The sequence below is a fragment of the Carassius auratus genome, unplaced genomic scaffold (genome assembly GCF_003368295.1).
Source record: "Carassius auratus strain Wakin unplaced genomic scaffold, ASM336829v1 scaf_tig00018130, whole genome shotgun sequence".
Taxonomy (NCBI): Eukaryota; Metazoa; Chordata; class Actinopteri; order Cypriniformes; family Cyprinidae; genus Carassius; species Carassius auratus.
The window spans coordinates 3,649-18,573 of NW_020524853.1; the positions used below are offsets into that span (position 1 = coordinate 3,649).

General features: G+C 36.8%; 1 protein-coding gene and 1 pseudogene across 1 annotated transcript; both read right to left on the reverse strand.

Annotated features, from left to right (window-relative positions):
- Positions 1 to 476: 476 nt before the first annotated feature.
- Positions 477 to 3,005, reverse strand: LOC113075955 (uncharacterized). The gene is made up of 4 exons (XM_026248601.1): positions 2,588 to 3,005; positions 1,636 to 1,853; positions 1,247 to 1,406; positions 477 to 913 (listed from the first exon to the last, which is right to left on the reverse strand). The coding sequence occupies exons 1-4, from the start codon at positions 2,850 to 2,852 to the stop codon at positions 687 to 689; spliced, it is 870 nt and encodes a 289-aa protein (XP_026104386.1). The 5' UTR covers positions 2,853 to 3,005; the 3' UTR covers positions 477 to 686.
- A 3,335-nt stretch (positions 3,006 to 6,340) lies between these two features.
- The window catches only part of LOC113075956 (sodium/potassium/calcium exchanger 3-like), a 65,850-nt pseudogene continuing 57,265 nt past the window's right edge, over positions 6,341 to 14,925 (reverse strand).

Consider the following 14,925-nt stretch of genomic DNA (forward strand, 5'->3'; position numbering starts at 1 on the left):
AACATGAAAAACTCAAAGAACACAAATTAATTAACCACAGAAAAAGTTAATACATAAAATGTTTGTTTTTAATGTTTTTATACAGTATATGTCAGGAAGCAAGCATTATTTAGAAAACTGATCACATTGCCAAAGATACCACAGAGTAAGTGCATTTTGCTACATTATTGAGCCGTTATAAGTTATTATATATTACATTTAAGAAATTTTTTCTTAATTTTCTTCTAGAGCAATCTCAAACTTTCTGTGTTGTACACTTATAAACTCTTTCATGTTTGAAATTCTGATCTCCATTTCTTGGCAAACATAATGGAATTTATATAAGCAAAACATTCTTTATTTCCAACTTGCAAAATTTAAAAAGGAAATATATTGGCACCAGCGTTTAAAAAAAAAATCATATAACAACATAATTCAAATAAAATCGCAGGGGCAAAATAATCATCATAACAGAATTATTTACATTTGCCCATTAGTTTTTTTTTTAAAGATTAATTCTGTAATGAGAAAATCTGCAAATTATTCCCTAACAACAGTATATTTTAACTTAAAGAAAGCAAAGCAAATATTATAATAGAAAGAATGTAATATGGCAAAAAAGAAACAGAATTTGAAAGCCAATGCTTCACACTCTCTTCATTCAATTATTTTACTTTACTTGTCTTTGGATACAACACTTACTGTTATTAAATTGTCACCTGAATCTCACCAGAATCCAGCGGGTTATGGTTAGGCTGGTTATGATCTTCCACAGTACTGTCATATTTGGGACAGATGAACTCAACAGGTTTCCAGTGCGGTCTTCGTCCACTTCCTCTTTGTCGGAAAGGGGCAAACCGCAACCATTTCTTCACTACATCAGCAAACTGGTGGTGTGTGGCCTCCTTTCCTATAGGTGTCTTCTTCAAGGCACCTGCAGAGAACGGAGTTAAAACAATCTTTCACACGAGGATCCTAAAAATATTGACCTTTAAAGTGATAAAGGGGCTGTCGTGGCCTGAAGTGAGCCCCTATAGCAAGCACCAAACCCCCAACAGCTCCTTGGGCGCCGCAACAATAATGGCTACCCACTGCTCTGGGTGTGTGTTCACAGTGTGTGTGTGTGTTCACAGTGTGTGTGTGTGTGTGTGTGTGTTTCACCAGACTTCACATACTTGGATACACCTCACTTCACTTCATTTCACTAAAGTCAGTGATAAAACTGAAGTTGCAATTGCACTGAAACATGATTTCAATGGCTGCTTACGAAATAAAACACCCTGCAGTCGTGTGTTTCTGAAGCTCCTTTTCTGTCCTCTGCCAACCCAGTTGAGCTCTGAGCCCACACTGAAAGAGAGAACAGTGTGCATAAGACGCCGGACCGCATCATCTACTGTAGCTCCGCCCATCCGTGAGAGGTGTGACACCTACGAAATAAAAATCAAAATTTAAAGAAATACTCACTACAGTTAAAGAAGTGAAGAGTGTTAGCGTCTAAACTGTTCTGAACTATTATTTCGGATAAACAACCATCTCCATAAAATGTAAACTTCCTGTCCTGACTGAGGTTTACAAAGTAACTTAACCTATTATTACATGCACTGCAGTAATTGCAGATTGTAGAGTAAATTCGATTTCACAGTAATTATTTCGTACCATTCTCTTCTGAGCTTCAGTATCCTCTAAATGCTGCTCCGTTTCATTGAGCTGTTCCATTGTTCGCAGTGGAAGATCTACGTCAAGCGGCTCGTCTTCCTCCTCACACACCTGTCCTTGAATCCTGGCCTGCAGGTCTTTCAGAACTTCCCACTGCCTCTGTTGCTCCTCTTTGATATCATTAAGCAGTGATATGATTTGTCTATGGGCTGCTGTCTCTGTAGTTGCAAAAAAAAATTAAATTTAGAGAAGACTTACAAAAGACTAAAGGAATAGTTCTCCCAAAAATGAAAATTTGCTGACAATTTACTCAGGTCAAGCCTCAGGTCATACAGAACATAAATAAGTTTGTTGAGTTGTTTATTGTAATGTTTTTATCAGCTGGATGAACTCTCATTCTGACGGCACCCATTCACTGCAGATCCATTTGTGATCAAGTGATGTAATGTGAAATTTTTCCAAATCTGTTCCAATAAAGAAAAAACTCATCTACCTTAGTGTGAGTACTTAGCAAATTCTCATTTTGGGGTGAACTATTCCTTTCAAATTTAGCATTGAAATCAAATCTGCTTTTCAGTTTCATTTGTAGAAAACAATTTTGACAATAATAATAATGGTGGTGGTGGCTCATCTTTGTCAAAGGATTTTATTAATATAGATTTTTTTTTTTAACATTTGGTCCATTAATCATATTATCAGTTTAGCACATAAACACGTGTAAAAAAAAAAAAAAAAAAAAAAAAAAAAACTATTAAAGTTAGCATTTTTTTATTTGTATGTTTAATAAAACAATACCTAATCAACTATTAACCAATATCAACTTAATCATAAAACTCAATTCAGAAACACATTTTTTAAATAAGACAAAGTGTCATAATGATAGAAGGGAAGGTATGTATAAGTCCGTTTCAAGGGAAACGTGATCATTGTTACTCTTTTCACTTTACAGTACCCGATGATGAAGACGCGTCCTCGCGCATCAACTTTCCCGCCACTCCATCAGGTTTGTAGGACTGTGAATCCGTGCTGAAATTCACCTCGGCCCGCCCCGGGATGTCTTCTGCGCTTCTGCTCAGGTCTCCTGGCATAGGGTGCACTTTATCCTCTTCAGACACCGCTGAGCGTCTCTGTGCCATGTCTGCCATGTGTTTACTTACTAAACTCTCCGCCCGGCGGTTTATGGCCCAGTTTACTCGACTGACGCTGTTTGCTTCCATTTATGCGGATGTATTGCTGCACTTACAAACAGCACTTTATGCGAAATTAAATCCTTTAACATGCATCTCTTAATAAACACAGCGATATGTGCGAGAAATATGCGGAAATGGTTATCAAGCTGTCCCCAGCCAGCTCACGTATCACGTTACACAAACGTCACAGTAACGTTGGCAGAACGTTGCGAATTTTGAATGAACTACAATCCCCACCAGCACAGCGGCCCATTGACGTCACCCATTGCTTACAAAAGCGCAGTTACATTTACTTAAATCTCATTTTTGACAGAAGCACATCTTTGTAAATAATTAACAATAAAAGAGTATAACTTTGTACCATTTATATATTCATTTAATCGATTCGTTTATTGATTGGACATTTATATTTTATTCCATTGTTGTTTAGTCTAATGATTGTGTGGATTCAAGGGATATTTGTGTAAGAGATAAGAGAATGTTTCCATGTCAAGGTTTTTAACATCACATGATGTTGTTGTTACGCAGTAATTTTCCATAGTTATTGCTTGTGGTATAACACTGGTTGGTTTTGTGTTAGTTTAGACTTAACATTAAAATATATGGAACTAAGGTTATTCAGTAAACTCTGGTTCTTTTTTTATCATCATTACTTAATCTCCTGCTTTTGCTCTTCTTTGGCTTTACTCTGTTAATATAGTTTTTGGTACCAGACAAGACTTGCTGTTAACAGATTTTGGTATTAGACAACTTTGCGGACTAGTTGTTTTGTTATCAGACAAAACAGTTATTTTTTGACAGGATCTAGTGTCCGGAGTTGGAACTGATATTTCTGGCGAGGAGGCATAATCTAATAATGTTTTGCTTTATATCAACTGATATCACCACGTTAGTGCAAGGCAGGGGTCACCATACTTAGTCCTGGAGGGCCGGTGTCCTGCAGAGTTTAGCTCCAACCCCAATTAAACACACTGAACGAGCTAATCAAGTTCTTATAGGCATAGAAACTTACCAGCAGGTGTTTTGAGGCAAGTTGGAGCTGAACTCTGCAGGACACCGGCCCTCCAGGACAGAGTTTGGGCACCCCTGGTGTAAGGGTTAGGGGTATGTTTGAGGTTTAAAAAATATTATCTCCCTATAGAAATTGCATTTATTAGATCCCTTTATACAGTGAAACCAACGTCTATACAGTATTTATGCATGTCATTATGGCTGAAATGACAATAAGCAAACAATAGTGTTTACCTCAGCAAAGATCCTTTTAATTATGCTCAAGTAACAAAAATGTACTCTGATATACAACTGAAATACCAAAATACTTTAGTACATAAAACCAACCAGCATTCTTTTTATGAAATGCAGAAGAAATCAGTTGAAAATGTCTAACTTATGTTTTCATTGGAGAATCAAAAGCCCAGCAGTTTTCCATTGAAAAAACAAACAAACAAAGAAAACATGCAATAATCTAAGAGGTCTAATTCCACTGCTGTCTGTCCAGTGTTCAACAATGTGTAATACTAATGAACATTAATAATTCCTTATTTTAAAATATCCCATGCTATTTAACAAACCAGTGGTGTTTAATCAACACAACAACAAAAATAAAGAAATAAAAGAGCCAAACATTGTACAGTATCTATTAAAATATAAATTAACGGATATACATGCAAAGACAAAAAAAAAAAAAAAAAAAAAAAAAAAGGAATCAGGCATATTATTCAAATATGCCTGATTCCATAACGAAATATCAGCAGAAAAAAAGGAAATATGAGGGACACTTGTGTAATTGTGGACGAATTGGTTGTGCATGCCCTCATTTTTATTTTTATTATATTTGTGCACACAAATGAGCAGCAGTGCTTTGATTCCAGAAGTGATGATGATGACCAAATAGCATTAATCAGTAAGATAAAATCATTGAAACTGTAGATTAGTATGGCTGATATTACAACCTTAAACATATAGGCATTAATGTCCCACAATCTAAGCAGCAGTTTTCGTAGATTTTGGAACATTACAGAGTTGCAGTGAAAGACAATTTAGTTGCATCTCAAAAACCTCTTTTTATTATGCTTAATATTGAGCATAGAGTGCACAAACTCTATTAAACCTTACTGAATTATTTAAGTAGCATATATACGACTCAAATAATGTGATGTGTCATGTTCAGGATTTACAAGAGAAAATACAAACACAGTAAAGAATTAATCTAAACATTATTGCATTTCATGAACAAATCTTTCATGAACCCTGCCTTTCCAATGTATTTCTTACTATACCCTGCTTTACAAAGAAGAAAATTATAGACTAACTATCTTCAGCATCCAAACACAGCTTGTACACTTTACTTTTACACCTGGCATATATTATCAGGAATATCACATTGCTTAAACCCTAGACCTGCTGTTGCATTTTTGGAAAGTAAACTAGGCCTCAATGTCTATTACGAGTGATACAGAAAACAAAATGTTCATACTTGCTAATATGCTCTGCCAAATATAGAGAAAAAAAAAATCATTTTATTTAATTTTTTTTTTTTATCATTGAAAATAATGCCTTGCAAAGTTTGACTTGATTTTAAACATGCTAAGAGTACTCTGACGGTAAGCTGACAAATTTCTTTTATGATCTTAAGAATAAATATGCAGATTCACTTGAAGCACACTATACAGACTTTTAAAAGCAGAAAACATTTCTAAACATTTTGCGTTACAAAATACAAAGTTACTTTTGTGATAAAAAATACTTTGCCGCAATACTCTTTGAGATATGTTTCTTAGTCATCTAAATTCTATTCTTAAAATATGACAAACAATTAGACACTCAGTATCAACCAGTGCATAAAACACAAAACTTCCCTGCAATGTGCCTTCAGACTACAAAATCTGCATGAAGTTGCTAACTAGACTAAAACAGTCCATAGAATCGCTACTTTGTCAGCTCACTAAAAAACCTCTGTGAGGAGAAAAAGTTGCATCCACATATTGTGCCACAGTTAAAAGCTTACAGCTGTGATGCATTATGGCAGCATCTTTTTCAAATCCCCAGAACCAGAAGCATACAAAACAAAGTATTTAAAAAGTCCTTGTAAAAGAAGGGCAAGAAATGAGCCCCGGACACATCCGCAATAAAGAACATCAGAAAAATCCATATTATTCACTGCATCCTTTGAGATGAATTCTGATCCGTGCTCTGCTGAGAAAAAAAAAAAAAATCCTTGATAAACTCTAAAATTAGAGCGGCATGCTAAGAGAAAAATGACTTGACCTCTTCTAAAGCCAATTTACATCTATGGTTTGACTTTGAAACAGTCTTTTCAATGTTACACAGACGTTAGCTTCATTTTACCAGGACACGCTCCTGCTAATCAGCTTCTTAGGTTTGCGGCTCACTCACTCCATTCACTCTATACAGCGAATGGACTGATCTTAAATGTAAAAACAGTTAAGTATAATATATATATATATATATATATATATATATATATATATATATATATATATATATATATATACCCTTACTCGCCTTCCAATGTTTAAAGTGTTCAAATATTCTATGCAATTACCTCTGATGTCATGTCACACAACGATATCAAATAGTAGAAACTGTTTTATGCATCAAGACAAAGGTGCATCATATTCAGCGATGAAGGAGAAGGAATCCAGTCGAAAAGGTTGACACATAAGCTATGAATGACAAAAGGCTAAAACTCCAAAACACTCTCTTCTTTGGGACAGCTGTGGGTTGGTTTTGTTTCAGTTCGTCAAAGGAAAGTAATGTGCATAAATAGCGTTCAATAAATTAATAAATAAACCTTTCTCTGTTTCAGTATATACAGAGTGTTAAAGACAAAAGAAAGTTCATAAACATATTTATAGAAACCCCATGTTTCACACACCAGTATCGTCTCACTGTATCGTTCCAACATGTATCTCCAAACGGGCGCAAATAAATGCCCGCTGTCTCTCTAAAAGCAACAATTTTTTTGACTTAAATTTGATCTGATCTTAAACCTTTCGGTTTGATTACCGCCTCTGCAACGTAAACATATTCTCATTGGAAAAATGTAGACACTAATGACCCTGATGTCCGGATTAATCTTGTGATGTGAAGGTGACTTGCTAATGCCCGAATTAAAAAGAGGACTGTTCACAAGATATTTTCCTGGAGGTCACCAGTACCTTTCAGCAAAATAAAGAATCCTCATAAATCTATCATTTTACTGATAATGAGTAAGTCCAGCCTCTTCTTCAGTCAAATAGCAGCTAACAAAGCAAATGGCAATCATAAAATACATTAACATCATATTCTTTAAATACGTAATATGCAAAATATATATAAAAAAAGTATTCACATCAAACCAGGCAGTAGTCATCTTTTCCCATGTCCCTGTCCCGTTAGAACAGTGTATATATCAGTCAACAGGACCATTCTTCACACACATCCTCTTGTAACCCCACAGACCCGGAGACTCCGTCAATATTGCACGCATTGGAAAGAAAAGGAGAGAATCGATAGAGGATCAGCAAGATCAGTAAATAAATATTCCATCAGGAGGAGAGCCGGTCTGCCTCTGATCGAGGACTTGTGCCATTGTCCTCACGAGGTCAAGGAGGGAGGGCCAAGAAAAGGAACCGTCTCATTCCTCACGGCAGGTGGGCAGATTGACGAAGGTGAATACGTTGAACTCGATGAGGATGGAGAAACACAGGAAGACAGCGTACATCAGCAAACAAACGAAACCCAAACGCTTGTCCAGCTTCCACTTGTTCAAATGCACACCGAGAACCTGAGAGGAAAAGAAAGGGAAGAGGGTGAGTGGTGGACTCAAAGAACATTTTGAAAGAAATTGTATTTAAATGCTTCTCACATACCGTGAGAAACACAGATGCCAGCAGCAGCCCAACTGAGAAAATCAGGCCTTTACTGTTCAGGTGAATCTGAGAAGAAGAAAAAAAATATATGCAAGAACTTAAACATTGTATATATAACAAGTATTTAAATTAATAGAGCAAATTATTTCAAACAAAGTCCAATGTTTATCCAACGGAGACTCAAAATCTGTATTTAATTTAGACCCAAGGTAGACAAACATATACAGACACTTGAATGACTATTTTCGTTTTGTGTAATGTCACTAATACAAAATATTTTGTAATTTTCAATATAATCTGTTTGTGCCGAGTGGGGCGGGGCTGAGAGCCATGGGAACGGAGCGAGGCCGGTGGAGTGATTTGGAAATGAGCGACACTTGCTCCACTCACCGGTCTCAAGTCCCACGGAGGAGGAGTTTTAATATTCTAAAAGCATTTACCTTACACTAACAAACAAGAATTGTGTTTATATTAATATGCAATTAAAAAAAATAAAATGATAAGAGCTCCAATCAAAAGACTTGTCCTTAAAGGTATGTATTGTTCACAAATTTTACTTGATTCAAATATTTTAGATCTTAAAAATATTGAGTCATCTTGATCGCTGCTCTAAAGATGATATTGGGCATCTGCTACTGACAGGTCCTAAGTTACAAAAACACAAAACCACCTACAAATAATGACTAAACAAAGAAGACTGATTTTTTATTATTTCTGTCAATGCTTTTTTAAGCATTTAACAAACAAATTATTAAACCACAATAATCTATTACAACATTTTCCACTTACTGTGGAGCCATAGTCGATGGCCAAAGTCTGGAGGGTCCAGGGCAGACCAAGCCCAATCAGGATATCAAACACATTACTACCAATAGAGTTAGAAACCGCCATGTCACCCATTCCTGAAAAAGACAGAGAGACAGTTGAGACTAAAAGTGAAATTGATATACTAATACTTTCATTTCTGCTTCTGTCTTAAATGAGGAATTAACCGCTGACAAGATGGGTTTTCAATAAAACTTGGTTGCTATGCTGTACAAACTAAAAAAAAAAAAAGATGAAAAATCAGTGCTACATGGAAAATCATAACAAAAGGGCCTGTGTTGTTCCCTTTTGTGACAAACTTCAAAACCCATAATGCACTTAAGCTTTTGCAGCAAGGTTACCAGGCTTGGGTGCCCTCTGTAGAAATCTCGTTCTGTATAAAATTGCATTTCGGGGCAGGGAGGTGAGGGGGCACGGTGACCTACAGTAGGTGCCCAGTACTGCTGTAGACTAAAAAACAACCCACAGCAACAGTATAAAACTGGCACAATTTCACTGGAAAACTTCTGACTTGGAAAACTTGGAAATCTGTTAACAGCCTCTTCCTTGCAAAGCAATCAAATCATTTAATTGGGGAAATTATAATAAATGATAACGCTAGACTATGAAGAAATATTAATTTGTTCCTACCTTGCCGTGCAACAATTAAACTGGCCAAACAGTCAGGAACGCTGGTGCCAGCAGCCAAGAAAGTGATACCCATGATGACATCAGGGACGCCGATTGTGTAACCGATCACTGTGACCTGCCACGAGAGTGTCAGCAGGTCACTGAATGTTTGTGGAAAATAATAATTTAAGGATTTCTAAAGTTAATATATGTGAGGAAAGTCTTACCATCCAAACCATGATGTAAGAGAAGGAAGCAATCCAGAGGGTGGAGGTGATGAACGAGACCATATACCAGCGCTCCCAGCGAGGGGTGGCACAGTTGGGCACGGTGAGGAACAGCAGCAGACTCAGTGGCCAGGCCAGCAGCCACTTTAGCTTATTAAAGCCTCCACCTGCACGAGATCAGGACAGCATTTGAGTCAATAGTCCTTCCTGTTTATGGACAACCAGAATTGAACCTAAAATTATTTACAATAATCTGTTAAATAATTGTAGTCTGTAATAATTGTACCGGGGCAGCGGAATGGTACATAGGGTCCTTCGTTGTCATCTTCCTCCTCTTCCTCTTCCTCATCGTTCTCATTGTTTTCATTGTCCTCGTTTTCTGTGTCAGTTCCGGCTTCAGCCCCTCCCCTTTCGTCATCATGGTGACCCCCTTTCGCCCGTTCAGGCCTCGGTCCGATCCTGCCAGGCCATTCTCCACCCCCCGCTTTCCTGGGATCTTTACAGTCACCTCTGAATCCCCGTTACTGAAACGACTGTTTATCAGACGCTGCCTCTGCAGAAACACAAACACACACACATTAGTCCAAGTTAAAACAGAATAATAAATATTTCAGTCTGTAATACAGATAAAATGAATAACCTTAAGGTAATTGTGACTTTATTTCTCACAACAGTGCGATATTTACATATTTATGTCCCACATTGTGACGTTATTTCTCATTTTAACCTTATCTCACAATTAAGTTTTTTTCTTTCTTTTAGATTCTTTCTATTCATCAGAGCATCCTGAAACCTGTATCAGTTTTTAAAAAAACTGTTTAACTGATAATAAGAAATGTTTCTTGAGGACCACTTCAGCATATGAGACTGAAGCCCCAGTGTAAATTTTTTATATACTATTATAGTTTTTATTAATATTATGTAAGTTTAGTTTTAATTGTATTTTTTTTTTATAATAATAATACTGTGAAGACTGTAGCTTTGCCATCTCAAAAAAAAAAATATATATATATGTATATATATATATATATATATATATATATATATACACACACACACACACACACACACACACACACACACACACACACACACACACACATACATATAACAGTTGTTGTAATATTGTAATAAAATGATATATAAAAATATTTTTATAAGAGCGTTCTCTCATTTTAAAACCTATACAACTTAGCTGTACTTTTGTTTAACATTGAATGAAATCTAGATATGCATCTAGTGCTTGACAAAACTGTATTTGTGGAAGTGTGCATGTGTTTGTGTGGCTGACCTCTGTAATAAGCATTCTGGAGGCCATTGTGAGGCGCGTGCGAGGGGAGAAGTGACTGGTGATCATGATTCTCATTCCGGCCTCAGAGAAGGACAGCTGATGAGGGTACGCAGACAAGAGTTCGTCCACCATCAGCACTGATGGCTTCCTCTGGAAATTTGCTAAGAGTGGCAGAACAACAATGCAGAAATTTAGATGGAAACCAAGTAGTTGAACACATGATTTCTATAAAACAGGACTACATGTACAGTATTACCTTTCTTTAGCAGCACGACAGTGGCATCGCACCCATCGTCGATGTCTGTGTTACTGGCTGTGCCGTTACCCAGATTTGTCGAATTCTTTTTCCGCCGCTCAATGTAATTGACCACCCGTGAGTTAAATCTGATTAACACCAAGGAAGGAGAGTTAATAAAATCAGAAGTGATGTGATTTACTGATGTGCAGTAGATAATGTAATAATGAAAAATGTCCATGACAACAAAACAGATAACTCACTTCATTAGTATAATGTAAACTATGTACAGCAATGTTAGGGTGAGCGATTCCCACCTGAGGAGAAAAAGTAGCATAAATGACTGAATACAAAACAAAATTCGAAACTGTTGTAATATGAAAAATGAAAAGGGTGTTCTGATGTAACAGCAGTATTAATCTTACCACGTCACCTTCTCATCATAAATAACCTTGAAAAAAAAAGAGAGAATAAAAGATTTAATATTCAAAGCCAAACTCCTTCAAATATTCCTGAAATTTTACACCTAACCACCAGAGGGCAGCACTATCTCACTGTAAATATGGGCCCTGAGGCTTGAGGATTTCATGAGTAAACTATTGAATAACAAATATAATGTAATGTAATATAACATAATAAACAACTTGTATTATCAAGCAAATATTTACATTAAAATGTGTTTATTAACAGGTTTTATTATTATACTATATATATGCTATCATGAGTTCAAGAAATTGCAAAAGAGGAAAAGATATATCACGCCTCTCAAAAAAGAGTTTAAAGAAATAATTTTAAAATACAGTTAGTTTTTTCAGTGAATCCAACTTTTAATAAGGTGCTGTGAGTAACATCTCAGTTACTTTGCGTCCTGTGTACTGTTGATTGATTTTGGTGTTCCTCTGCGCTTGTAACACATGCAGAGTGTGGGCAAATAAGAGGCCCGTGCTGCAGGCCACGGGCCCCACGGGAGAGACACTTGCTTCTCCACTCCTGCTGCTCGAGGAGGCCCATAGGCATCATGGGAGCACGAAAAGCCACTTAAGAGTTGTACTCACCACAATCAGAGCGGTCACTGAGATAGTGTAGTACACAGAGTCTCTCATTAACGTCCAACACGAGAGCTGAACTGCCTGCATCGACAAGGGAGAGAGTACAGATGAGAGAGAGAGACTAGTAATGAAGAGACAGTTTACACATGCACACTAAAAACACACACACTAAGACTCAAAGGGAGTGTGTCAAAGCAGAGAAACTCTTAAATTTAACTGATCATTTCACCAGTCATCAAGGTTTTTTTGTGAAAAAACTACACTGTTAAAAAAAAAGAAAGAAAATAAAAATAACACACACACACACATACACACACACACACACACACGCACACACAAATGTTTGTTTTTATGAATAGTGGGGACATCCCATAGGCGTAATAGTTTTTATAATGTACAAACTGTATATTCTATCGCCCTTCACCAACCATACCCCTAACCCTCACCTGCGTCCTGATATGTCACAAAAACATGCCCACACACGCACGCACACACACACACACACACACACACACACACACACACACACACACACACACACACACCAGGTAAAAACCTGTTATTAGGTTAATTGTAAGTTCCCCACCTCTATGCAGGGAAAAACTGTTTTAAACTTTAAAAGGAAATTCAATTTTACACTTAAGTACTGTACAATGCTTTTGGAAGTGAAAAAGAACAAGTGAACTTATAACTAATACAGTGAAAAAAGAAAACATAAATTGACATTCCCAGCATTTCCTGGTTAACAGCTATCATTGATGGATTTTAATTGAAATAACTTTGTTTCTTCGTTGGTTTATTATTATTATTGTATCTGTACATTATGGTTTTATGTTGCACATTATGTTGTTAAATGAACGTCTATTGCATACCTTTAGTGTCAAGTGTGTTACGGTGATTGTGTTTTGTATCTGTGTGACACTGTGCGCCTTTCACATATTAGTCACCTTGTGAAAAAGATAAGCTTTGATTCGATATGTGGCTTTCCCATTTCTCATTTGATAACTCATAAAGAATGTCATTTATCATCATATTACAGGGCCCTAATTATAAATGGGACACACATAAAGGTGCCAAGATTTTGAAAAAGAAACTACAGAAAAAAACCTGCATCTTTAATAATGACATTGCATGATAGTTTTACAGTATATTAAGGAGTTTTGTTCAAAAAGTCTGTATTCCGCACAATAAAACTTCATGCTTTTTTCATTCACGGACTCAACTGGAAACCCTGGTATTAAAGGATTTTAAAAATGTACTTGTCATGCCTCTTCTATAATGTGTAATCGGTAACTATAAAAGTTGGTCTTGGCTTGCAGACTTTAGAATGCTGAATCAAAGTGTGTGAATTGGAAGCGAGTAAAGGAAATGACTGAAGAAGGAACCATATATGGAGGTGACATCCTGTACCGAATCCAGCTGATTGAACTGTGTGAAATAATCCATATTAAACGTGTGTCATGTTGTGTAGAGCGATCCTTCCATAAAAAGCACTGATCTACGTCAGAGCAGCAGAAGTAATGCGCCATCACTCACACCAACACAGCTTAACTTACACCACAGGTGACACGCTTAGCTTTGTGTTTCCATGGCAACCAGAAGCTCCATTGTTGCAGATGTGTTTTTCCCCCTTGACACTGATGGGCTCCATGGATAAGTGTGCCAGTGTCTTATGGCTCTGTGCCACTTTTTTGGAATGACTTACTGACATCACTAATAAGAAATGCTAATTTTGTTAGAAAAAAATAAAAATGCCCAAACACCATCCACTCTGTATCACATGTATGTCTGTGCATAAATATTAATGTGTGTGCATGTGTGTATAAAAACATATTTCTTTAACATAGTAGGGGTCTCAGGAGGTTAAACCGAAGGAGCATGAATGACCGAATCCAGTGGAAAGTTCCACAGCTGACATGGCTGACCTCATAAGCTACTCTCAGTGACCCCTGAAAAGAGTCTGCTCACTTCTTACTGTCATTCTGCACTAAGTAATGACTTTTTTAGGGCAGAGGTTTAGGAGGGGATGCACAGGTCAGCTCATTCATCTCTAGATGCCCTCTCACAGATGTCGAGAATTTATAATGCTTGCTCAGTACATTTGTGTCGGCTGTTTAAAGGACAATAATGCCTTACTGTTGAAATGCACAAAGACTGTAGTAAATGAAGATGGACACAGTGTTGGGGAAGATACAGTGCATTATATAATGCATTCTTCCACTATGGGTAAAAAACATAAATTTACACTGAAGATAACTAACACACTGATGGAACTGTTTGTTAGAATTCCCTGGGGCTACATTTAAGAACGCTATAACATAGATTTTCATTTAAAATGGTTTGAAACATTACTTAAAACAGCTTTTGCGTACATGTGTCCATGTGCAAAGTAATGAGCACCTGTGCAGTAAAGATCCCACACACTCCGATGATGCAGAGGATATTGAAGACAGCAGAACCCACGATTGTGCCCACTCCCACATCTCCTTTGGTGATGAATACACCTGCACGAAGAAGACAGGGCAGCTTACAAAAGTGCACGTGAAAGTCCATGTTCAAATGTGATGGGTACTGTTTTCCAAAGACAGGCTGTGTTTAGAGATGTTTAGGCCATCCTTAAAAATATTCTTGTTTGCCGTTACACGACCAACCCTGTCCCTGACTAAATTTTGTATTTATTTTTTGCTTTTAGTCCGACCGACTTGCTGGTTGTACATTTGCATTAAGACCGACCAATTAAATATTTTTTTCTCTTCAAACAACTAATACAAAAGCAATAAAATAATATTAATTTTATTTTAGTAAGTATTGTAAATATATAAATTGCCTAGGCCTATATGCAAACGAAGACTACGTTCTTTCTTTAAAAAAAAAACCCTGTGACTTCATCTGTTGACACGGATGTCACACTATGGCCTGTGCGTTCGCTTCGTCTCATATTCTCATTCATTGTCAGAGTCAACAGTTTGCGCTTGGTAATGATGGCAGCA